The 27,778-nt window shown below is 36.6% G+C and overlaps 1 protein-coding gene and 1 long non-coding RNA gene across 2 annotated transcripts in view; one reads left to right on the forward strand and one right to left on the reverse strand.

Moving 5' to 3' along the window:
- The window catches only part of LOC105839812 (zinc finger protein 628), a 38,454-nt gene extending 18,744 nt beyond the window's left edge, over positions 1–19,710 (forward strand). The window contains exon 6 of the mRNA XM_028190592.2: positions 15,148–19,710. Coding sequence (XP_028046393.2) covers positions 15,148–15,473 — 326 coding nt within the window. The 3' untranslated portion in view covers positions 15,474–19,710. The remainder of the gene's footprint in view (positions 1–15,147) is intronic.
- Positions 1–27,778, reverse strand: part of LOC105839813 — a 146,524-nt gene that overhangs the window by 80,566 nt on the left and 38,180 nt on the right. The window lies entirely within an intron of this gene.

Genomic DNA, 27,778 nt, shown 5'->3' on the forward strand with positions numbered 1-27,778 from the left:
ATGACAACGGGAAATTATTGTCGCATTGTATAGTTTTCTCCCTTTCTCTCTCTCTCTCTCTCTTTATACATAGCTTTCACTAAGATTCTATATCGCTTGATAATATATAGTCTCAGAAATACAATATAGCGCATTGATCTCTTTGTCTGGTCAGCTTCAGACTTTTCTAAAGAGAGATTATAATACGTTAACCGGACAAGGCAGGGCAACCATATGACAAAGTTTCGGCATACGAGGGTATTGCGTGAGCATCGATAATTGCGATCGTCAGTAACAAGCCTCTACTTTGTATATCTAATTTTTACGTTGCGAGTATACTCGCGTAACCCAAGTTTTGTCCTCGGAATTACAGTTTGTCGCGTGTTCTCCCTTAAACTTCTTTCTCCGCGGTCTTCGACCAAATGTTGCTGCTGCATACCGCCGATCGATAACTACAATTGCTCGTAACGAGCTTCTGTCCTTAGTCTCTACATCCAAACGGAAGACGCAAAGAGCGCGGTTAAAAATAGTTTCAATAGCAGGACACCGCGACAGCTTTTTCTCTCTACTACGAAATCATCTGTAATAATTAATTGATATCTGATACATTATATTTTTTGTTGTAAATGATCTCCGATAACATGTTGATCTCTTAGGCAAATATTTTTGAAAAAGATGTGCATGAACGAAGTGTATATAATAAAATTTTCATATTACTACAACTGATATAGTGTGTTGATTATATTTGATGCTTGAAATCCAGTTGTCATTTACGTTTAAGTTGTAAGTAGTAAAATTTAATATCCATAGCTTTTTCATAGTTTCTTTATCACGCATCTCAAAATACATAATATTCCGCGCGTTACTTGGAACAAAAGACACGCGACTCTTCGGCGGGTGGTTTTCGAATTATTTATGAAGGTTGCCTTGTTGTCACCGTGGCAGGCCTTTGTACATTATTCAGAACATTGTCCTGTGATCGGCGAAATGTTCGAACACAGGTCGCGAAATAAAAAACCGAGCTAACTTATTCTTTGTGCTTCTGAGAAATAACGAATAAGATTCGTTATTCGAAAATGTATATATTCTGATTTCATCAACAGATATTTAAATTATTAATATCTAGTTCTTTTGTAGTCTCTTAGTTTCTCGAAAATCGACATTTTAAGATAAACAAAGAACTATGTATGTGTGGGTGTGTAGGTGTATTCAATATTGCAATATTTCAAACCGGAATAAAATATTACAAAAATCTTACAGAAATATAAGATATATCATAATGTCACATTTCTGTAATATTTGTATCATATTGCAGTGTGATTTACAATTTTTAAAATATTACTACAATATCGTTTGAATATTACGATATGACAGATACAATAACGCAACAGCAATATATGTAATATAAAAATATTAAAATGATCAATTCCCCTCACAAGATTACACAAATATTGCAATAATACAATTGTGATATGTCATTATTAAATTACCTTGTGAGTCATTTTGGTCGACGTTTTAATATTGCTGTAATATTTTTGTAAAATATTCCATCAACATTCATGCTGCATCCCATCATGCTGATTGCACGCTGTAAAAGTTGTAGTACAGTTTATTAGTACAAGGAATATCTTATAAATGTCTCAACGAATTAAAACGTCTGCGACGAATTAAACGGTACTTTCGTGCGCCGTAAACTATAGCAAATTAATTAAGACCTTACAAGACATTTCGTTGGTATTGCTCGATCCATTAAGCGTAATCCATATTGCGCGTACGCTATTTGCGGAGAGCGCTCGCAAAAAGTCGCATTTGCTTGATGCGCGTTATCGCGTAAATGAGATTGCATTGCAACGCGCGCATTCGTTCGATCGAGCGGCGACGAAAAACGAAGGGACAGCTCACGACCGCGCCTTCATGACGTCGGACACACGCGCGTTTAAAATGTGTGCGACATATCCTCAATAGGGTGACTCTTCACGAATGTCGCGCCCACGACTCTCTACGCGACTGACCCTTTTCGCATATGAAAGAATCACGCAGAAAGGCATATACGCGGCACCCGGGAATCGATAACGCGTACTTTAGATAGAAAGGGGGGGGGGGAGGGAGGGGGACTAGAGGAGAGACACAATGTATAAATCAAGCTTTCGATATGCTCCTTTCATCATATCCAACGAGGGATATCTCAAACGGAATTTTCAAAGATCTTCCCGACGATGTTTTCCCGCAACGAGCGAATAAAAATAAAGAACGATACCCGTCGAGGTTGAATCGCCGTGTTCCTGTTATACCGCGAATAATGTTTATACCGCGAAGATAGACCATTAACGCGTCGTTAAACTATTCAACATTGCCATTTAATTCGCGACATATAAATGGTGCCGCGACAAATGATAAGAGGCAAATCACTTGCTAAAATCTAGCTTCGCAAAATGCGCTGTCATCGAAATCGCTCGTTTCATTCGGCAACGACGGATAGGACAATTATCCCCTTTTACAATAGAAGTTAGGGAAAAAAAAAGAACTAGATTGGCATGCAATCAGATTAGCTCTGGATTTGATTCATTTGAGGTTTGTGTGTCGCGAGGGACAACCGAACGTGAACACGCACATTGCCCGCAATAAATATATCGGCAGATCATCAGGCTGTTTCGCATAAAAATCATGTCCCGTCACGCACACGCGGACAGTTATTTTTCTTCCTTTCGCCATACAGAATCGCCCGAAGCAAAAGTTAATCCGCTGTATAACAGCAAAATGTTTGTTAACAACGATCGCAAAATTGTCACCTGTATTTTCAGAGATTTGTTCTCTCCATTTAAAAAGTACATATTGAAAAATTCTAAATATTTTTCTTACGCACATGTATATTTTTAAAATGTTATTTATAAAATAAAACTGTAATAATCGGTAGTAATCTATTTTTCGCTTCAATATGTTCCGAGATATAAATATTTAAGAAAATATTTAAGTAATCCGTTCGAATTCAAACTGTTCGCACACACTTTTAGCTCTTAACGGAATTGTATTTTCATTCCTCGAACGCGACGAACGAAAAATGACTCGGAATTAATATTTGACGAATCATTCGCGACGTCGAGGGTGGCTTGCGAACGGCGATTTGTCGTCGCATACAGAGAGAGGTAATCCTCGAACGGCAGAAACGCATTTGTAGGACGTCGCGCATCATAAACGGTCGTGTATATCGCCGCGTTACACTTTGATATCAAGCGTACCTAACGAACGGCGAGAATCGCAGCGTAATTTTTCCACAACTCACTGCGGCTCATTATCGATAATTTCTCGAGAAAGGAAAATAACTACTTGCCGCATCCTAATGATAGCTTTTTTACAAAGAAACGTGGATTTGTTGTTAAAATGGTTACCTAGCGCCCTGAAATATTCATGAAATGTAGCGTATTCTGTTTTGCGTTTTGTCTTATATACATATCTGCCAGCACATGTATACTTGAATTATTAGGAAAAAAAAAGAAACCTAGGCTAACTATTCGCAGTCGATTTTTATTTCAAGATTGTCTCAAATAATGTCTTAAGATGCTAAACGCGGTTTGGTTAATTGGTCAAATGACATCTTAAAACTGTATTTAAAGTGGTCTTGAATATTAAGAATCGGCTATATGGAATATATATCGGCCTTTTAGTGTACATTTTAATATTTAAAATTGGATAGGTGTGACAGAGGATTTTAATCAATAGAGAGATTATTCAAAAGATTTTTGTGCCGTAAACGTAAACGTTGGGTGTCCAGAGATAAGGACAATTATCTCAACGATATAGTAATTAATTAATCGAAAACGTTTCGGCAATCAATCAATCCACGCATTAAGCCACAAATTGAATCCCCGCGTGTATCGAATGACCGCGGCGATCTGACCCAATCCTCTCCCTCGGTGTAAATTGCCCGACCGTTTTTCTTAAGCGACCGTCCCGCGGCGGAGCAAGAGCAGAACATGAAAGGAAGCGCCGATCGGGAGCGATAGGGACACGTTTTAATGGCGATTTAATCAGCCGCCCCGGCCACGTTTTCTCGTGGAAACGGCCGGAAGGAGCGCTTGCACGATGGGAAACGGTCTGTTTGTCGCGCGCTAAGCGAGTTTCCGGCACGCCACGTGCCCGACACGGGTCGTCGTGGGGCGTGCGTGTCCCGCGCTAATTAGCGGGTAAGAGAACAAGGCGCTCGTAGATTGAGGGAGGGGGAGGGCTGTATACCGAGAAAGGGTAGCGGTATAGCACCCTCGAATGCTCGAGGAACTCGCACCAGCTACTTTGTACTCTCTTCGCGTTTTTCCACGAGGGGTGAAGCGTAATGCGAATTTAATCGACCCTTCCCGCAGCGACTTTCCACTTTCGTTCTTAACACAACACCGCGACGGACAGTGGAAATACTCAGGATTTATGTCTTAATTATACACTTCAAAGGGGCGATGATGTAAAAGAGTTTGATTAATTAAGTTAGCAATGTTTAATTAAACAAACGAGCATTCCTTTTCTGTGAGATAAGCTCCCGTTTGTGGATAATTTGAATTCTGTTAAATAAACTCGCGACAAATCTATGTAAGACAGAATTTATTGCGTCTTTATTTTTTTTCGATTACTTTTTCGTGTGTGCATATATTTTTAGAGAATTTAATCTCCATCATCTTTGTTTAACTTTATGACAATTTATAAGAATTTATTTCGTGGTGATGCTAATTTTCACTTACGATTTTATACATTATTTTTAAGTATTTTTAAATTAGTCGCTTAAAATTAAAGAATAAATGATTAGCGACATCAAATATTTTTGCATTATACATAACGAAGCAAAAAAAACGTAGATTATATAAAAAATGCACATAATTGTATCATATCATATCTCTAATACAGTATAATATCTATTATACGAATTCCCAACGTTTACGATAATTTTCAACAAAGCTTGTTTCTTTTACGTCATCAGACTCCTTGAAATGTAATTGTAGATAATAAATTGTAGATAAGCTTATTAAAGTTTATTATGTACGTAATTTAAATTTAAGATAAAACCGTATCTTTAAGGTACCTTGAAGTGACTCAGTCGAAGATACATTTAATATTATTCATAATAATACTAACGCTAATAACAATAAGTGGATTGCGTAATCGAGAAAGTAAATTCGATCGGCGCAAAAATTGTTATTCGAGAGGTAAAGGGTAAAGATATTAGCAGACATAAGAAAAGAAATGACACAAGATAATTGATAAAATATGAAAATTTCTATCGCTTTTTCTTATAAAAGAACATTATTTAGTCATTAAGTCTTTTTTAGAAAAAAACGTTCTATAGCTACATTTTTGCTTCGCGAAGAGCAACGCTACCTCACCTGATGCGTGTTTCACAATGTAGGATCTTTCACATAAAAATAAAGATTGAGAGACATTTTCACGCAAAATTTCACGAAGCAAAAGTGTTCTTATACGCTGTACGTTTCAGTTTTATGAAGTATACTTCAATACTTCAACGATCTCTTCTAATGTACATATAATATACATAATAGGAGCAGGTGGTATATCTTTGATCAATTTTGTTATTTTTTATGGTGCAAGTTTTATTTCAATGTCTAAAAATTCGAAAAACAACTTTGAATTATACTTTCAAGTAAATGACATTAATTGATGGGCATTTATTTTTTTGTAAAAATGATGTATCTTTGATTTAAAAAAAGGTACATGCAAAGAGAAGTTAAGATAATTATATATTTTTACATTTACATTTTTAATATTTAATTATACGCATATATATATTTTATATAAAGTTTTATATAAAATATATGAAAATTAACTAGAACAAACTAATATAATAAAACAAATCCGTATTACAAACTCAATTTTAACAAAAATAAAATCTTTTTATGTCTTTTTCAAATTTTATCTTAATTTTGTCTTTATACTTTTATTTTACTTTACCAATTACTTTATTTTTTTCAAGATACAGTATCCGTTACTGATAAAAAGTATACCATTCAGCTCATTTTTCATTTGTTGTTAATTCTGTCTTGTATATCATTATGCATCTTAAAATTAACAGTATTGAATTTTTAATAAATTTTTAAATCATTTAACAATATAGACAATTCAAGTATAGGATAAAAAAATAAATATGTATATATATACATATATGCAATACTTTTTATGAAATTAAGAAAATTCTTAAAGCTCTACTTGTTTTGTATACACTCGCACAGTAAATAATTTTTCATATAGCAGCATAGTTCTCTTTATTATAAAAATTTTAAATTATGAAGCATTTTTAACAGGAAAATTGCAAACTATGTATATATTGTTACGTTTAAATATATTCAATAGATTACACAGGAAATCGTCAAATATATAACAGATCAAAGGAACATCGCCTTCCTCTACATCGGTAATATTTCTCGCTCAAAGAAAAGAAAGAATCAGAAATGTTCCGATAAAGTTCTTCCCGACGAAAGCATAAATAATTCCCAGACGTGGGACACGCGCCAGGGCTCTCTCATTGTCACCATTGCATCGTATAGTGCAGACGACCGACCCCGACGATGGTGTCTTGGTTGGGGTGACAATGTCGCCGCTGCAATTTGATTTCTTGCATAATTGACGAACGCGTATCATGATTCCTTCGCGTCTCAAACGTAAATGGCGGATGTACGTCGTGTATCTTGCGCGCAATATGAGGGAAAAAGTGAAGCGTATCGAACGTGTATACGTTTCTTCTTCATTTCTTGCATCGAAACGTATAACTTAGCTGGGAATCCTTTTAATTCGAGCGGCTTTGTGAGGGTTCGAAATCTTTAATGTACCCTGCCTTGAAATTACTATTTATCGTAACACTATTGTTTGACTGAACGTTTTCCCTATATTTCCCTTTTCCTTTAAAGAAATGAAATAGAAACGTTAGAACCACTGGAGCTCTTGGTTTCAGAAACTCGAGTTGATGCCTTGATTACACTGAGAAAAGAAAAGTTGTTAGTTTAACTAAATTTTTCAACTCGATTAAAATTTCTTTAATACAAGTATGTATGTATTTCAGTCAAATGTATAAATATTTGACTTGAACTGAAGAAATTTTATCAAATTGAAAAATTAAGTCAAACATTTTTTTTCTCAGTGTAGGAATTACAAGTTGATAATTATCCTCCTTTTTTTCACTAGAGTATTATATAAAGCCCGATATTTCTCCAAGTGTGTTCTTATAGCTGCAAAAGAAGTTCAAGTAATAACCATTAATTATGCGACGAAAGCTGCATCGATCGACGTAAAGTATCGTCGCGCGCGATGTCACCGCCAATGATTCATTTTCCGCGGAGAACGAGCCCGTACGTTTTGCTGCGACAGAATATTTGCGCGATGCACCTTTCGTGTTATTGTTGTATCGCGCGGAGATGCAACGCGCGCCCCGACAATCGGGGACAGCGGCATATATGATGACGGTCATTGACGAAAAAAATGCTCGCTTCCTCCCTCGTGCATTTTTGCCATTATGCTTTCTTACTTGGTAATTTCGACTCGTTCGCCGGACTTTTCCGTGCGGATCGATATAACATCCCCCGTTCACCCCCATCGCCGCCGCCGGTCGCGCGAAAGGGGAAAGAAAAGAGGAGAGTAAGCCTACGCGCGAGCAAGTCGGGGAGTGATGATCGCTTCCGCCGATTGAGGACAACTTTTTTTCCGCATGCCGGCCAGCAATTGGCGGGGAAAAAATACATCGGTGACCGATCGGCCGCTGGCTGCGTGTTTCCGCGGCTGTGAACTTTCGCTTATGCAGAGGCATGCATCCGCGGATAATGCGCGCCGCCGCCGCCGCCGCCGCCGCGACGGCCGGTCGCGTATATCTCGTACCTCGTCGTTCGCTGAAACAACCGTTCGCCAAGCGCTCCGGAAAGAGTAATCGAGACGAATGCGCAGGTATCAAGCGAAATATTACGTTGCCCCCCAGTAAATTGTTCCGGCAAACGTTATGATTTCCCCCAGGCGCGTCATTGAACCCCAAACGGGGGGCGGGAAAACAAAGAAAGGGGCGTACGGTGGGCTTTCGCGAAATGCAATTTCTTGTCATCGCTCTCGTATAATTTTGTCAACCTACATTTGTTGCGATGCGCAACAGCTAAATTCGCAGGTCACTTCGATCACCGCGGGTCTAAGTGCATAATAGTGAGCGTTACCCCCTAAGAGGTTACGGGGGATAGACAAAATATAATGTAAGCACCTGGAGAATACAGTACTTATTTTTGTTAATAAGAGGCTGGCCTCTCATTTCTCTGAAATACAGATTTTATCGTTTGGAATCATACATTTTTTAATTGATTACCAGTGCAACGTTGCGATATATCATTTCTCTGATAGAACACCTTTCGACACTAGAATAACCGGCATTAAATGTATACTTATTTCTACCATTTTTGGGGGGTTTACTTCGAACTTCTTTACATATTTTTTGTTACTCTCAATTTCTTTAATATTTAAATAATTAATCGGAAAATAAAATATTCAACAAAAACCACTTTAATAATTTTTGTAACTTAATCTGAAGCTAAAGCTGCCTTTTTGAGGATTTGGTTGTTCATGTTAAGATATATTATAGGAAAAAGTATGATAAAGATAAATTACATATAAACGTTTTTAGACGTAAAAATTATTTAATTTTGAATTTATCTAGATAAGAGATGAAATTATATATCGTTTTTTATGTAATTTTAAGATAACATCGTTGTTGAGCAAAACAATTTAGATTATAGAAATAATATTTATTCGTATTTTTATTTATAAATCTTTATTTTTTAAAAACAAGAATGTTCTTCAACAAATGATCAAAAAATGTTTCTCTTTTGATTTAAGATTTATGTGCACGATGCACAAATAAAAATAGAAATTGAAAAATACAGAAGGAATCTAATTATGTTATAATATTTTTTAAAATAAATTTTTTCGAGCTGTACAATCTATTGTTATCAAATTCAAAAAATTCTCCTGCTAGGATAAACTCGCTAACCTGCGGGTTGAAGCAGATTATTCTTTTATTAATAAAAAAAGTATATTTTTCAAGTGCTTATATTATTTTGTCCTCTGTACTTCTTTAATGAAATCTTGGTTCCCTCCAATAATGTTTGAGCGTTCGAACATGGATGTTTGATGCCCTTTCCAAAATCGCTGGGTTAATCGCGTGACGTCGTCGGAGATCTTTTAACGAGGTTTCCCTAGCGCGAAAAATCCGCACGAAATCGATTCTCTCTCTCTCTCTCTCTCTCTCTCTCCCCGCCCGTCTTTCTCTCCGTAGTCGATACATCGCCGCCATTACATCACGTTCGTTAAAAGAGACGGACCTGCATAATTAAGAGAACTCACTTCGCCGTGTGTGTCACTCGTACACACATACGCACACGCACATATACAGAGAGGCGCGCTATTCGCTCCTATCATTATAATCGGCCGCGAAGCAAACGTTTCAGCGGTAAATATTTAAGTCGGCCGGTAAGGGGCCGGTAATGAGAGTCGAGATGGATCGATAGGCACAGTACGTAGGACGAGGTGTATACGCATGTTCGTATGGGTCGCTGACACTCTCGATAAATATTGTCCGGCAGCCCGCGCGAATCGTATCTTCTCGTTTCTTCGTCCGCGCGCGGCGAGATGACGGCGATACCACCCTCCCTCCCCCTTACCCTCCCCGCGCTCCGCTCGATCCCGGAGAAATTAAAAAGTCCAGGGCAAACATCGCGCTGTCACAACTCTTCTCCTTTTCCACCCCCGTACCGCCCCATCCCTCCCACAGCAGAGCGCGCCTCGTTACACGTTATAAGTCTTGGAAGGCAAATAGGTATGGCAAATGTGATTTAATCGCCGCTTCGATCTGAATATTAGTCTTCCCCCATCCCTCTCCCTCTCCTCGAGTTAATTAACTAAATATTTGCTCGCAATTAGACGTATTGCGATTGTCTTACTTTTCAAGCGCGGAAGACTTCGTAATATCGGGCATTATTAATAATTCCGTTCTATCCGTTATTTTCCCCTATCGAGCTCCGTTACCTTTAATTCCGCGAAGTGTTCACCGCGTTGTGTCCCAAGGCCGACACGGGGGTTGCAGAAGCTCTGAATCATGTGAGCGCGAACTCCTCGTATAAATCTTCCCGGTGGAAAAGCTTTGCTTCGCGTACACTAATAGAAAAATGTGTTGTATTCGACTATAATCTAGTAGAATAATTATAGTTGGAAATATCATTTTTTATAGTAATTATATTACTATAAAATATAATTTTAGTAATAATAACCATATGCTGTATTTTAATAATACAGTTTTATAATTTTAATAATGCAGTTATATAATTTATAGTGCAATTTTTTTCATAGTTGAAGTTATTATAAGTATATGGTTTTTGTTACTAATATTATTGTCGTAGTTGCTATAATAAGAATGATATTCCCGACTATAATTATTTTATTATGCAGTTATAGTCGCAAATATCACACATCTTTCTATCAGTGTAGAAGCGACATGATGCATACAACACGTGCCTAACGATGTCTTGCGCAACCTGCATGCCTCGTTACTTAACGCGAGGAGATGCAAGTAAAGAAATACAGGAAATACTTATGCGAAGTGAAACACTTTTTAGTGGAAAAATGTTCGCGGCGTCAATAGTGTGGCACGTGCTGGATAGGATCGTAAAAAATAGTCGCGGAAGACTGTGCACGCGGAATAACAATCGGTCGCGTTTGCTCGCTCGAGGCGAATGTGCAATGCAATTAAGCGCGCGGCATTTGCAAGTTTGCATACCCAATTTTTTATTACCATCCCATTAGTTGTATGCGTAATGAATACCCGGTAATAAATATACGCGCAATAAATATGCATCGATGCGATGTATCCAACGGACATTGTGTATGTGTGTGTGTGTGTGTGTGTGTGTATGTGTCGCGTGTATTCGCGTAAATAAAATTACCGAAATCGCAGATAGATTTTATTATATCGATGCGCAATTTTTTCTCGATTAGCGACGCATTCGCGCGAGATTCTTTATCGATTCCGTATCGATAATCATTTTGTTTTAAAATCATCGCGCGTCTATATTGTGCAATCTGATATTCAATTCCTACACGGAGAATTTTTTCTTAAAATTTACCCTCAAAATCTGGTAATTATAGAATAATGTGTTAACTCGAGGAATTTTACTATACTTTTTAGTAAAATTTACTAAAGAGTATGGTAAAATTTCTCAACACATTATCCCACAATCCCCAGATTTTGAGGGTAAATTTTAAGAGAAAATTCTCTCCGTACGTTTAATCAACAGACTGATTATTAGTTGAATTCGTATAATTCAAAGTATTCGAACGTGGATTTTTTTATTTCAAATTATTCGAACATAACAATACGTTCGAATGTTTCGGCCTAATTGAGACGTATAATGTGCGACATAAATTCAATACACCATATCACACTTCAATTATTACGCTTCTCCTAAGTGATGTTAGTTTAACTAGATTATTCACAATTTGTTGTTTCACAATTATCTTATCCATTGTTGATACAAACGTACGGGAAATATATCGTAAAACATACAAAGCGAAATCGACGTGTTTGCCCGCAGCCCATAAATTGTCTTGAGATATTAACGGCATGCGATAGCGCTTTTCCCTGCGTCAAGCAATACGATATAAAAATTGAATCGTGATACAATTACGATAATTGTATTTTCCTTCGTGGTGGTCGTGAAGGATGGTAAGAAACGGCGTGGCTGCTCCGACAAAGCGACACTGTCATCTACTACCGCTATTGTACGCGCTCGTACATTGCGGCCGACAATAATATATATCGAAATGAAATGTCAATAAATTTAATTTAAAGAAAGAACATTCGTTCGCGTCAACGACATGAGTCAGAAAAACAGAAAGTTTCTTTATTTCGAGCGTATACATGGGATACAAGAAATGGATATCTGTTTTCTTTATACGTATTGGAACATACTAATAACTATGGCGGTTATATTTTCCTGGAGAAAATAAAAACCAAATCTGAAAATTTTGAGAGCTTTATTCCCGCATGTTTCTCCAAATTAATTGGTGACTGTCAGGAATTTGTGTGTTACAAAATTTTCTTAATAAGTTCAAAGTAATAACAAAACAGATCTAATCTGAATAATAATAAAAAAATTATTATATTATGTTAAAATAAGAAATATCGTTTTCCTTTTTCAAAATAAAATAGAATAAAAATAAGATATTTTCTTAGAGCTTATTAATATGACATTTAAATATTCGAACGCTAAGTAGGAAAATATTTTATAGTACACTGAGAAAAAAATATTGTTGACTTGATAAAATTTTCCAACTAAATTAAAATTTTGTCAGTTCGAGAATTTAATTTTAAATTAAATTTCAAGTCAAGTATTTATATAGTTAATTGAAATATATAAATACTTGAATAGACAAAATTTAATTTAGTTGGAAAATTTAGTCAAAGTAACATTTTTTTCTTAGTGTATTATTGTTAAAATAAAATATAAAATTTTAAAAAATTAATAAATCTAAAGGGGACAGCTGAAACAAAGAATTGCCTTTATAAAAAATGTGTAGGCGTAAAAAAAAAGCATAATTCACGAACGTTTATAACGCCGTAACATTTCGCCGTGCAACTGCAAGTGAAACATCGATTAGACGTAAATCGAATCGTTTTCGTCACCGATCCTATCTCTCTCGACGCGAGCATTAAATATCCCGCGATTACTCGCTTCGCGCGATGACATGAAGTTCCTACTTTTTCCGCGAAGAGAGCCATTCGTTTATTTTTTTGCTTCCGGGATACACATAGCGAATTCATTCTTCCGCCGTTTATGCAGTTCGCTCGAAGGAGAGGAAAAGAGAGAAAGCGAAGGATAGAAGGAGGGAAGGGGGGCAGGGGAGAGGGGTAAAGACATACCGCATTGCGCAACGTCCGCTCGCGGAATTAATTTCTTTCCGATAGAATCTTAACGACGACGCCTTCCGTCACGTTACAACATTCGGAGGCGTCCGTTCGCGTTTATCGTCGCTTTACAATCATAAAACTGTTTGCTCGGAATTTTCGAGCGGGCGCGAGAGGGGAGGGGGGAGGGAGGGGATCGTCGTCTCCGCGGGTACAGGTGTTTGCTCGTCGCTATCACCGCCGGTCGATCGTCGTTAGACGAGCGACGGTGGACTTTTAGAAGGCCGTGACAGGAGGTTTACAAGTATGGCTACTCTCTTTTTTTTCTCTCTTTCTCTCTCTCTCTTTCTCTCCTCTCTTCTTTATTATTACTGCTATCTACCACGAGGCCGCGATCTGTCGCTGGACGATCGCACTTGAGCGTCAAGATTCGCGAGAGTGATTAACGCAGAAGTTGTTGATTTTTTTTTCCTTTCGTGTAACGATATCGCGAGATGCGTGCGAGATTATGCGGCTGACGCTAACAAATGATGTTTCTCGTGACACTTTCCACTTTCTTTCGATGAAACTGCATTTGCCGCGGAGTCGCGATGAAATATATCGCTCCGCGAGTGGTTCTTATTAACGTTAACGTTTTGCGCGCCGAAAATTCGCGCGGAGGAAGGAGTACGTGGAGCTCTGCGTCCGATCGGTGAAACCGCTTAAAAACAAAAACAATAAATTTGTGACGGGCAGTTAAAAGGGGTGAAAGATTTTCAATGCATATTCCCTGAGGTAAACAAAAAATATTTAGTCATCTGGTAAAAAAATTAACCTTGCCAAAGATAGAAGCGATCGCCGGTTTGTTAGCACAGGTGATTCGCTTGCACCTCTGCGTGAATTCATATGTTTTTTTCTTTCCTAAATCGGTTTGTTTATATTACCACAGGAATATTATCGGGATAAAGTATCTCCGATATATAAAATATCCGATATAACCTGTTTGATATTTTTGTATGGAAAGATCGACCTGCGAAAAAAAATCATATGAAAGTCGAATTGTATATCAAAGTGGATGGCGATCGATTTCACCGACCTTATATCGATTAGACAAATTTTTGTTTAACACCATACGGCCACATTCTTGTTTTATAAAATATCCTCTATATAGGATGCAAGTAATCGATTATCTTCTCACACCACACACATGGCGGTTATCGATGTCTCCTTTAATTTCCCTGCTAATTTTTCCCGAAGGCGGCGCGCCGTCAAGCGTATCGATTATTTGTCAGCCGTCACGTATCGGTGTCGCCTACGCGACGGCACTCTTCGCTCGTTCGTTTTACATGTAAAATAATTGCTCTTGATTGCACTTTGTACCTGAATGAGTCGCGCTAAGGTGCGCTTCGGAGAGATCGCGAGCGAAGGCTTTTCAGTCATTATTGTCAGATGCGCAAGTGCGTTATCGCCGGCTGACGCTACGATTTATTGGTTGATTCAGTTGCGTTTGATTAACCTTGGTTCATTTATTCCACTCGCCGTCGGTTCTCGTCTCTTCCTCGCGCGATAATCGAATTTGCAACGCGCGCACTTCAGGCGTAATTCACGCCTTCCGTCGATGGCGATGTGGCTAATCGTCGTCGATCAAAATCTATTGTGCCTATAACTGTATTCACCTAATTTATCACTTAACTTTGTTTAATCGAGTTTTAAATAGAAGCGCAACATTTCTTACGACTTTTAAATTGAAATTATATCAATGTTATTACGCTTGAGAGTCCTGCATAATCATTTTGATAAACCAACAAAATTATTTTCATATATATGTATATATATATGCAGATAAATTTTTAGATACTACAGCAAAACTGTTTTTTTTTTGCGCACTGAGAAAAAGCTTTTTGTTGTCAAAACAAGAGGAAGAATAGCTTAGAAGGAACAGTTACCATTGCAAATCATTTCTCATCATATTGTTATTTTACGAAATATATTGTCTAAGATACAAATCACATTTGTTCACTTAAACTTCAATGGATGGAACAGCAAATCAAATGTTTTGTTTTCAGAGTCATTTGCTGTCCCACATCAATAAATTACTTGCTACAGTAGCTTCTTGTTAATTTAACAAAAAATATTTCTTTCAGTGCGGAATGCGGCAATTCATCGTCACACGATGTTTAGATATTTTAATGATCACGCATAATAATTACAATCGAACGAAAGTTGAGCGGCAACGTGCTAACCCAGCTGCTCTCGATTCCGTGTTACAGGTGAGAAACCGCACAAGTGCGTCGTGTGCGGCAAGGCGTTCTCCCAGAGCAGCAACCTGATAACGCACATGCGTAAGCACACCGGCTACAAGCCGTTTCAGTGCGGGCTCTGCGAGAAGGCGTTCCAGAGGAAGGTCGATCTACGTAGGCACCGGGAAGGTCAGCATCCGGCGGCACCGGCGCTCGATTATCGCTCTCTGCAGATACCGCCGCAGCCGCAGCAGCAACCGCAGCCAAACGGCAGCCGGCACTCGCCGATATCACTGCACTCGGCGGCATCCTCCGCGGCAGGTTACCACGTGATATCCGTCCCCGGCAGTAGCTGAGACCCGTTCATCCGACAGACGCTTCGTCCGTAAACGTCCAGGCATCTCGAACCGGACAGTCGTGCGGTACGTTGGATCGCGGACCGGTTTTTGGGGGAGGAGGACCCGCGATATCCGCGAGCACCGCCGGATTTCGGCTGCCGGAAGCTGCGAGATTTCGCTTCAGCTCCGACGGATACGAAACGCAGTTATGTACACGCGCGAGTCAAGTTTCAATTATCTCGCGATTGAAGTGAGAAAGTGAATCGAATCCTCGTTATTCATCCCGAGTAGATCTCAGTGTGCTACACGTTCTGGCTCGTGGCTTCAGGACGCGCTCCTAAAGATGTTTGGCGCGCTCTTCTCTGATCATTCCATCCCCCCGCCTCACGTGTAATAAACGCGATAAAAGTAGAGCGACAACGATAGCGCGCCGATATCTTTATAAGGGCGTTTGGAATACGGGTTTCTATATAAGGGAAAAGATAACTATTAGCGCTTCGCGTTTGTCATATCAGTGATTACGCCTACTCTATCTCTATGCAGGGATATATATGTATATATACGCAACATGCTAATATACTGGCTTCTTGAGCAACACACGATACATCTCGACGTATCTCCGAAGTAGCACCGATGTGTATCCAATATACACATCCGCGCCGGTTGAAACGCGAATATAAATTAGACATTAGATACGCGACACATTACTTTCGCATTGAATCACCCCTTTTATCGGCCTGATTTAATCACGAGCTGTACTTCTTACAGCTCTAATAATGTATCGATGGTATTAACGTGCCTTGGAATGTCTACGAAAGTGTGACGCGAGTCGTCGGGATAGAATCTCGGGGATCCCGAACGGAAAAAAAAAAAGGAAAACTGGCGAAAGCGACATAGGTCGGTCATATCTCAAATAACGACAAATACACACAGCCGCGATTGCACGCATGATTGCACTATACAGATTCGAGGCACCGTAATTCAAGGATCGTCAGCCAGCTTGGCGAAACTCGCTGTCTCCCCGCGAGTCGCCGATGTCGCTTACCCTCAGGTGAGAAACGGACGAATTGTAAATATTTTCCGTTGAAATCACCACACCGCGGTATCTCCTCTTAATTCTCTCTATAATTACGCAATCGTACGCGAGGTATTTACATAAATCAGTCGACGTGTGTTTAAAATCCATCCGGTGCCTTGGCATTTCTGTATTATCCGATATATTTCTCTGACGTAGGTAAAATTATTATTAATCTAAGCGCGTATTATTTTTCTGTCTTTTTTTTCAGATATTTCTTTCTTTTATCTGATAAACATTGAGTTGTTCGAAAAAAATTCGAGATAGTAAGTGAACGAGAATTCTAAAAAAGGATTCGATATTCGCAAAAAAATTCAAGATTTCAAGATTCGAAATTCAAGAAAATTCAAGATTTTTTTACTTCCAATTTTAAAAATATTTCTCAAAATTTATTTCGGTTTTATTAATATATTACTATTCAAGAGTTGTAATAAATCAATACCGCAATATATTAATAATTAAATCTAATATGTCATAAAGAAATGATAATTATGACATTTGGAAAATTTAATGACGAACAAGAATACAGCTGTACATATAGGTGTAAACATATATATACTTTACACTTCTTGAAGCACGTATGCAGGATATTCGCATGTATTCATGAATTTCTGCTGTTGAAGTTTTTATTTTTTGATGTTTTTATGCTTAAGCGACAAACAAGTTAAAACTAAGAATTAGATATGTCGTAAATTTTGGAAAGTTTGATATTGAGATATAAAATTTGAAGTCGTAAAAGTAATATAAATATCTCAGTCAATAGACTAAAAAGTTGGAGTTGTACAAAATTTTATAGTTTGAAATAATTGCATATCGGATGTCACAGCAAGTAGGTGAAGCTTCATAGAATCAATTCAGTTATAGTGCTAACTATCTTGAGCTCACAGTTTTTATTAAACAAAATATAATAAATAATTTAATGTCTTTAAATAAATTATTTTATTGTTTTAAATAAATTTAATGTTAGCATTTCTGAATATTACATATTACTTTTACGAAGTCAAACTCTACGTCCTAATATAGAATTTTCCACAATCCACGGGATACAGGTTTAGAATTCTTCTTGTAAATCGATATCGGAAAATTTTCTTTTTCATTTCGCGTAAATTTTCCTCGTTAATAGATTTATCCATTTTAATTGACCTGATGTTGCTAGTAAAAACAAAGTGCCTGAATGTGTCTTTCTTCGGTGCCGTTGTATATTCGACTCGTACTTATGAAATCATCACTACACCTTCATATTGTATTATAAAGTGCGTCTTCACCTTTAAATACACAAATAATACGTGTATGTTTCATGTACACTTAAGCTCCGTAACGCCCAGATGCAGACATCAAAATTATTTTTAATACGTTCCTTTAATTATATTATACATTATTAGTTTTAATACGATATAACCGTTTACATATATTTTCTGTGAATTTTAAGTGAGCAGCTTGACTAGAAAACCATTTAGATTCCGCACAATTTATAGTCATACAACAATTGATAACAAATGTTAATTTGTTTGTCAATTGAAATTATTAAGAAGCTATTTCTTATAGACCGGTTGTTCCAACTTTTTGGTAAACTTACCTATCACGTAAATATATATTTATCTTTATTTATTTAGAAAAAAAAATGAAGATAGACACATGCTTACTTGACAGATAAATTTACCAAGAAGTTGGAACAACCGACTCTATGTGATCTTTTTATTTTACAATCGATATGTGAGAGTCTAAGTGAAACGAAATAGAAATGTACGCAAGCTGTCTCGAGAGCTCTGAGTTGATTTTATTGTTTTCTGTCACGTATCATAGTCCATCGAAGCCAAAGTCGTCTGTTTTTAAAAATGATACACCGTATTGAAACGTTATCGATCCGACGGGATATACTTCACGATCGATATTTTCAAATTTTTCTATAAGTTATGTTTGCGACTCCAATTTTGACGTTTTATTACACTTCGCGTGCTCTTTAGCATACCTTTATAAAATTATCGGTACAAATAATATCGACGGACGTTTTCATACGTCGTTATTAATTAAGAGATACTTCCCTACCTAGGGAGTTACTGCTGTGAAAGAAAAGCGCGAATGGAAGTGATTATTTTTGTATCGATGCGAAAAGGAAAGCGAAATGTGTAGCTTAAGTGATAAGCACGCTGTACTTTATCTGCACGGAAAGAAGAAGCAATTGATGTTAAAATATACACGATTGTTAGCTCGCGTATAAAACTTCTGGAATATGGCTTTTCAGGCACGCGTGGAAGTTTTATGTAAATAATTGAGAAATTTCTCCCGAGGAACATCCGATTTTTCAAAATCTCGAAAGATCATCCGTCCCCGCGTGAACGTAAGCGAAAGCGAGAATTGCGACGACGCAAACGAAATTTGCATATCCGGCAACGAATCATAGCGGCTAGAGGACCAAAGATAGCATAAGTCGGACTTGATCGGTTGGTAGCGCAATCGAGTTTTCTTCATTTTCTTCAGAGTTCAAGTAAAATACACAAAAACGAAACGAGATATCGTACGAGGTCAACGATATAAATCGCGAAAACTCGAGGCTTACCAGAGATCCCGGTCCTTCGTACGTACGTACAGATTGTAACATACCATTAGAATTAGCACGTTCATTAATTATGTGCGACGATTAAGAATAGTTTAAACTAATGTCCATCGACGACGTTTCGTTAATTCACTGGCGATGAAAGCCCCGCGACGATCGACGAACCAGATCGCGCAGAAGTATATACCGTTCTCCCGATTTAATTGGCTAATTAAAACGGGTAAATTAATTAATTAGCGAATACCATAGCGCGACACGTCTGATACGAGGCTCGTGCGCCAAGCAATTTTGTGCTATATATATATATATATATTATGATCATGTAAACTTATGTGTAGAGAAGGATCGCGATCGATAGATCAATAAGTAGGTACCTTTCAAGATATTCGTATATGTGTCCCTTGAGAGTGAAAAGGAAAAAGTGCGCGTAGATGTGTATGCTGTGAGGAAGAGAGAAAGAGAGAGAGAGAGAGAGAGAGAGAGAGAGAGAGAGAGAGAGAGAAAGTATAATAGTGATAAGAGATTTTGCGAGTATGAGCGAGCGATTCATGTTAATCGGTAAAACCAAAAATATGTTTATTATTGCTAAAGAAGATATTGATCGAATAAATTGTTTTTCTTATAGATCCCTTGTGTCATTTTTATAACATTTTCTCCAATACATCTGTACTGTACATTACTATTATATGTTTTTTAAGCACAGTGCATAATCTACAATGCTTTTCAATAATTACGACAAAATACTTAGGTGTTTAACATTTCAAGGCTCAACTATCGCTTTAATTTTTACAATCTAAATATCTTATTTACATAAATATCCATTCTTCATTTTTAAACATTATTTATTTAAACACACGTTACTTTGCAAATTATTCCCAAATTGTTATCATCTGCTTGTATGAATCCAATTTGTCGAATCATCAATATGTTTTATGTAAAAATTTGAAATCTGTGATACAATTACAGATTTTTTTAAATAAAAATCAAGCAAAAGTTTAAAAAGTTAAACTTTCAAGAAACAAAAACTTCCTGAGAGTTTTTTTTTTCTTTAATGACTAGAACCATTTTGTTTTGTATTTGTTTAATCTGTCAGGAAACTATAAAACTATTGATGATAAAATAAAAATTCTCAATAGTTAATGAATTTCAAATATGCCAGCTTAACAATATTTTACTTTTCTAATCACGCGATACGAAGTCGATTTGCACTGTCCAACGTAAAATCGATATTCTGATAATTTTACATAATGCAAAACTTTTCTACGTCATTTATCCCTTGACAATTCTCCACTTTCGGCCCACATTTTTCCTTCAAGGCCAAAGATCGACCATTCCGGCGATAAGATAACTTTCTTACGTATGTTCAAGCAATTAACAGTATAATCGTTTACGAAGCAAGTACGTGAGCAAAATTAAAAGTCATAATTCGTTGTAATATGCAAATGAAATGTGTAAGAATTTCCGTACACAGTTTTTAACGTTTCGTTTAATTATACGGACTTTGTAGCACAAATTCAATTATTTATTCCAACGATTTGACTTGTTTATCAATTGCGATCAAATACACGTTTTATATGTAATCTGGAATTAATAATAATTATCGTTTTCTAATTTTATCTGGTGTGATTTTAAACTGATTGATGTTCTCGTGTTCCCGTATTTAAAGACTTTTTGTACTAAATACTCTCAATGACACATGATATGAAACAGCTTATATAATGAGTCGTTCTGATTAATGTATAATAGAATGTGTTGTGTACCGATCGATCGTACAATGTTGTCGTATTATCGCACTGATTTCATCGTGGGGAAGTAAACGAGAAAAAAAAAGAGTTAAGCAAGAGCTTACGTGTCGGTGCAGCATGTGCTGCGATGTAATTACGCTTCCACGAAAGAAGATCGGCTCGGACGTATCGTAATTACAGTGAATTTTGCAAGCAATCAGTATTTATGATTCCACCAAACACGTAATGCAACCCTTAAAGTGTATTTCTCGCCGGATTAATGATAAATGTGCCACAGTAAAGCCGGAAATTGTGCCACTTTGCTCATGACCTTCCTGCGCGCTGCCGCGCAATTGCTTATTGTATCGTGCAATTACGGGCAACCGGCCTAATTACAAAGTGAGCGTCCAAATTACAATAAAGCGCCGGTAACGTTGTAACGAGCGATACGCAAAAATTCGCATATTGTCCAAATAACGTAATTCGTAAAGTAGTTACGTATTTGTCCGTTAAAATCTAGAGAAATCTTGTACAAAATATATTTTTATAGAAAAACTTCATTAATAACGACATAGACCTTCTAAAGCGGCACTCCCTCATTTCTCAGAAATTAAACCTACCACTTTATTAATGATAAAAACACGGCCTGGTCGGATAATTGATAAAATAGAAACTCACAATTCACACATTCGTGGCTTTCGTGTATAAAATCTCTCAAAGAGAAATTCTTAAAAGGTGAGAATATAAGTTGCACAATTTTTTTTTCTGCAAACCGCACGGTAAATAGTTCAAACCGTAACGAATATATTATTAAGAATATTTTGTAATATAATGTAAAATACTATTTTCTAAAAAATCATCAAAATCCTCCTCTGCGTAGCTTCCCGAGGGTTAGGCGTGCGTCTCGGTAAATTGAGAAATCCAAAAAGCGAGATAAATCGGCGCGCACGGCGTCGACGGTGTGCACGTTGCGCCCGTAATTGGCCAATTTGCATTTCGCGATCCGAAGGCAAGCCCCGCGATTCGCGCGATAACGGACGAGGGAAGAGAAAGGGAGTGGGTTATGAGAGAAGAAGAGCGAGATAATCGGGCCGCCCGATTTCTATCGGAATGCGGCAACTTATACGATCGGCACGATAAGCCGTCATCCTCGCCGCGAAACGGCTCTCCGTTCGCTTCCTCGATTCACCTGCGTGAGCCGGGACGACGACGCGGAGCGTGTGCTCGCGCGCGTGCTGCATTATGCGCGTGTTACACTCGCGTGTCAGGAAATTTTTCAAGTTATCATGCAACCTCTCGGTTGCACCTCTGTTGCATATCGTTTCCGCCACTTTGGGAAATCTCTTGTGAGATTTCGGCTCGGGGCGTGAAGGGAAATCGAACCTTTTCTGCAAATGTTGTATTGTAAAAAGAATAATGAGTGAAATTCGAAGAAGGTAATGTCAATCATCTTCTTTATCCGGCGATTATCTTTGAGGTGGTCGCTTCGCAGCGCGACGATTGTATTATTATATAATTGTTAGCTTTGCATTTTTAATAAAATTTATTTTTGGATGTTTTAGTGTTTTAGTGTTGTATGCGATAAACTGAAGTATGCCTCTCTTATTGTAATAGGCACTGCTTCCAATGCTCTTTAAATGCTTTCTCATCTTATTCATCTTGTGTTAGGTAAACGCTGAAGACATCTCCAGTAATTCAAGAAGAAACCATCAAGTCAACAGATTTATGGAGCAAAATAAACGATGCGGCCTTGCTGCATCCGAGTGACCTCACACTCACGTACAAACGGGAATTCGAGAATGAAAGCAAGGAACACCAACCGGTTTCAACGTACCCTTAACCGAGTGAGCCTTCTCGAAGTAAATCATCTTACATCCCAACGCGCGCGCGCGCGCGCGCGCCTGTGCCAGCGCACCGTTTTTATTGTCTTGCAAGTCGAACAATTTAAAACAATTACAATTTTTTGCACTTCGCAAGTGAGCGGAAAAAAAAGGAGCATCGGGTATCTCTCAAAGCCACGAAACGATACTGGTTGCCCAAATTTTAACACGTTGTTGTGCTTCGTCATGCCGGTCGTGGACGACTAAAAAAACTTATGAATTAACGACTTAAGCAACGTTTATCTATTTTTTTAGTCACCGTTTACAAAGCGACGTATTCAGATGATATTGATCGGAGGTATAGCCCTTTTCTCGAGCGAAAAGGCGAAAACAAATTATCCCGCTGGATATGGATAATCAATTTATTTTTTGTTTCCGCCATCCATCCCATTTACCTCACAAAGGCGAACTTCTTTCTTCGTCGGTTTCTTCCTGCGGCGAGAAACGATCCCCGATAATCTATTACCGAGCGTTAGGACGGCGTCCGATCGGCCGTCCTTCGTCCTTTTTTCACCTGCATGGGCTGATGGCTTCTTTCAAAGTTGGCTTTCATCTCACCACGAGTACATTCGCTTATCTCCCTGTTACAGTATAATAATGTGCTGCTCACTATTGTATTAAGGGTAGATTTTTTTGAAGATGTATATTATTACATTAAAATTGACAAATTGAACACCAAATGTAAAGAAGATATACGGCATCGCATTTAAAGAAATCAATATAGAAGAAAGTTGCTGAATGCGTACTAATCGTACCTAACTTGTATCTTATTTTAATATTTAATATTTGTATATATAAACATCACGTTTAATGATAAAAATATATAATAAATAAGAAATAAATAATATATAAACAAAAATTTAATAGGTAACATTTTAAAAAATACAACTGATATTAAATATTTTTTTATCTATTTGTGTAGTTGATAATAATGTAATTGTACGACTTTGTGCTAAATGTTTATATTTTTCTATTTATTGAATAATTTTAAAAAAAAGGTGAAAGATTTTTAAACATTATATATATAATGATATATTTATATCATTGGACATACTATCTGAAATATTATGTTAACAAATTGGCAGCAAACTTGCTTAGAATATGGTAACAAAACTACATAAGAAAATATATAAATAATTGATAATTGTTAAAATTTTGATGTAAAATATAATATTATACCTTATTTTGAAATCAATATAATTTACAACCTACATTATAATTGTAATTATGTTATTCATTTATACAACATTTCCCTTATTCTGTATTATTTATAGTCAAAGGTGAAAAACGCGCTCCAGTTATATTTTAGTTTAGTATATTAAAAAACAATTTAATACCTTAAACAATTTAAATGGTACGTATTCGACAACTCACCTCTATATTTTTCCGTTTGTAATACAATAAGTATTCAGGTATCTGATACGTACGCTTTTATTTTTACTTAACAACTGCTTAAAAGCTCAATTTTTAGCTGGTAGCTGCCTCATCTTTGCACACCTATTATCTGACTTTCTTCGTTTTCCGTTTTATCGATGTGCAAATGTACACCTGAGGCCGTATTAACCGTCATTAGTCCCTAATTAACGTTTCCCCTCATATTCAATAAGCCGCGGATCCATAAATGCAAAATTTGTAATCGGTTATGATTGGCCGCAACTTTGTTGGCGCTACTTTACGAGCTTTAAACGTTGTAATCATCGGCGATCGAGTCATTAGTTGATGACACGGTTGCGAGATAAAATTAAAATTCTTTACGCGGGAATCGAACACGATTGTAAATTAATCAAAATCGAACAGGCAGGTAGTAACGTTGTATTTATATCAGTCTTTAAATTATCGAGATCACTCTTGCCATCTTACGTGGAAAAACGTAAGAAAGTTATAACTGTCATATCAATATCTTTCACAAGATAATATTGCAATCTATCAGTTTCTTCACTTATCATCCTAGGTAGCAATATAATTTTTTCCTTACGGAAATGTGAAAAATGAAAATTATGATTAAAATTAATTTTTAAAATGTTACTTTTTTGCCTCAAAGAAAAATATGTTATGTGACTGTTACTCTAATTTTAATAGATTCGCTCGCAAAAAGTGTGATCGGTATGATTTATATGAAATATATATAAAATCACTTTAAGATATTTGAGCCGAATAAGACCCTCATTTATTTCTCAATAAATAAAACTTCAAAAACAAATCATATAAATCAAGTAGATCCTCGTTCTCGGTTTAGATACCTTGTATTATTTCTTCGATTATTTTTGGTAACAATTAATACAAGTCCTCTTATTCTCTTTCATTTGTTACGTAGAATTTTGAATTCTCACACGCGTGAGAACGTCTAATGAAGTTAAATCCATTATTAGAAAATCATGTCCGGCTTATGAACGCATTTTTTTCACCTTTACTGTGCTCAAAACTGTATTTCGGTATCGTTGACCGATTCCCCGCTCCGGTTTCCACATCTCTGAGTTTATTACCACTAATTATGGATGAGCAGTAAACTCGCCCTATAACGCAAGAGTTCGAAAACTTGATCACTTTTCCTTCGCCGCTCGAGCGCGCTTTCCGCTCGAGTCATCCGCACGCATTTCTTTTTACGTATAGTCCGATTAGGTCACTTCTCGATGCATAACGGACGTGCATCTACGAACAATGCCCCTTGAAAGATTATATTATTGAACAGTAATTAATCACGCGCTTATTTAAATAAACCTTTAATCTCTAAATAAGAGCGATCAGTTTATAGATCCCACTGGTCCATGAAAAAGTAGACTCACTTTATTGAGAGATTATTTTCATCCAATTTAAATTAAAATTTATATATTACAATAATTTAAAGTATTAGTAATTATTTATCGAGAGAAAATAAAAAAAAAACAAGTTCTACAAAAATATTTTTCTTCATTTCTGTTTTAAGAAGTCACTAACTAATTTCCGTTACAATTATAAGACAGTGATTGATAAATATTTAAATTTAAATGCGCAATAAAACGATATCATATTCAGCGTGAAACTAGGAGTTTAGTAGCAAGAAATAGGAGTGGCAAAACCTCTTCTTGATTGCGATATCATTCACGCCTTGAGATTGTACGGGAGTGCTGATTTCTAAATCTATATATGTATGGTAATAGGGAAATTCGCGCTAATAACTGCGGTGATAATACCACGGTTTACGATGGCAATAAAATGTACACGTAAAACTGCATCATGCAAAGTTGCTGAAAGTCGCGAAAGCGCGAGCACAAGGAACTCACAAAATCATTCAAATCGTTCATTATTCACGATTCGTAACTCTTCGACGTTACCGCGATCCAACAATTAATTACACTTCTTGACACGATTTTTACTTTCTGAAAATACCATATATCTTAATTATTTTGAAATAGTAATACAATGTTTATTGTACATAGTTGCATTTTGATACAAAATACTTATTGTGTAAATATCCCTTCTTTATTCTCATTTACTTAATTAACTTGTTCACTTTACTTTACTAAATTAATTATAATTTCTAGAATTTCAAGCTTGGAGATTTTGAAACAAAAATCTAAAATTATGAAAATTAATAAAACGTCAGAAAAAATATAACGAACGAAGAAAATACACTACCTAAAATAGAAAGAATTTTCTACTCTGACATAATTAAGCACAGTTATTTTGTATGCCAAGGAAAATATTCTCTTCTCCGTTTGCCATCAACTCTACTGGCACGCTCTCGTTAACGCAATTATCTATGGCAAAATAGCGACTGCCAACCGACCGCAGTTATTTCTGAAGCTTGATTTATAGCCAGCGGTTACGTCACGGACCTGCACATTTATGTGCAAGCGTGAAGTGTAAGCCTCATCAGTAATATAGTTACAGCTATATGAATTCAAGAACAATGACTTTCATGCATTACTTTCGCTAATTGAATATCTATTAATTTTTTTAATACTTCGAAACTATCTAATACAAACCATCACTGAATGTTAAATCATAAAAGTATTCATTCTCGATAATTTGTTGCAAAAGAAAATGCGTTTCAATCGGCAGGTTTCGGTGAAACTTACCTTTCAATAATAAAAAAAAATTAATTTAAAAACATTAAAATATTTTATTTCTATTTTCGTTTTTTAAATATTTGAAAATGTTTCTTTAAAATGTGCTAAGATTTAAAATACAGCTTTAAGCGTTTTATTGTTTCGAATCTAAATGCCATTTAAGATAGAAATATTTTCAAGTATTTAGAAAACAAAGATATGAATAAAGCATATTAAAAAAATCAAAATCAAAATTAGTAAACCATATTATCAGTATCTTACTCTTTTCGTTTTTACACAATTCCATTACAAATCGATCTGTATTGTTTTCACGCTTAACGAGTCCGAAGTAGAGTATAGCGAAACAGACGTAACGTCGTGACGCGAAGGTTGCGATGCGATTAGCAACAAACCCACGTAATTATATTTGCGTATTTGCGGACGATAATTACTACTTAGCTTTATGAGGCGGAGGAGCTTCTAGACTGCGTACGTGAGTTCGAGCGAGTGGAAAATCGGGCCGCCGCGCCCGTACAAGCATAAGACGCGGTTTCGAAGGGTCGAACCCCAATCCGCGGCACGATCACGAAGCACTCCGTAAATATTTCAGTGGCATTAATTCTATGATTCCGCGGCAGACTGCGGGTGTCTCGCGTGTCCCATCCCTACGTCGCTTCGATCGATTTCAGGCGGTAAATCGAATACATATATACATAGATCACAATCCAAATGTATATTGAATCCTTTTAAAAGCTGGACAAACGAAACGCAAAGTCTAGGACATTGTTACTCCATTATCCCTTAATGTTTTTCAATTATAGAAAACAAGAAACTTACGAAATCTTTGTTTTTAAATATGCACGCTGAATTTATGTTAAAACACAATTTCTCATAAAAAAAATTATGGTTTTATTTAAAAAAATATATTCTCGTTATTTAATAATTTTTAGGAATTAAGAGAAAAAAAAATATCGCGTAGAAAATAACAATGTTTTTAAACTGAGAATTAGAGAATTTTGTAATATTATTGTTATTATCAAGACAATCATTGTGCTCTTTAGA

This window comes from Monomorium pharaonis, chromosome 6 (genome assembly GCF_013373865.1).
Source record: "Monomorium pharaonis isolate MP-MQ-018 chromosome 6, ASM1337386v2, whole genome shotgun sequence".
NCBI classification, from domain to species: Eukaryota; Metazoa; Arthropoda; class Insecta; order Hymenoptera; family Formicidae; genus Monomorium; species Monomorium pharaonis.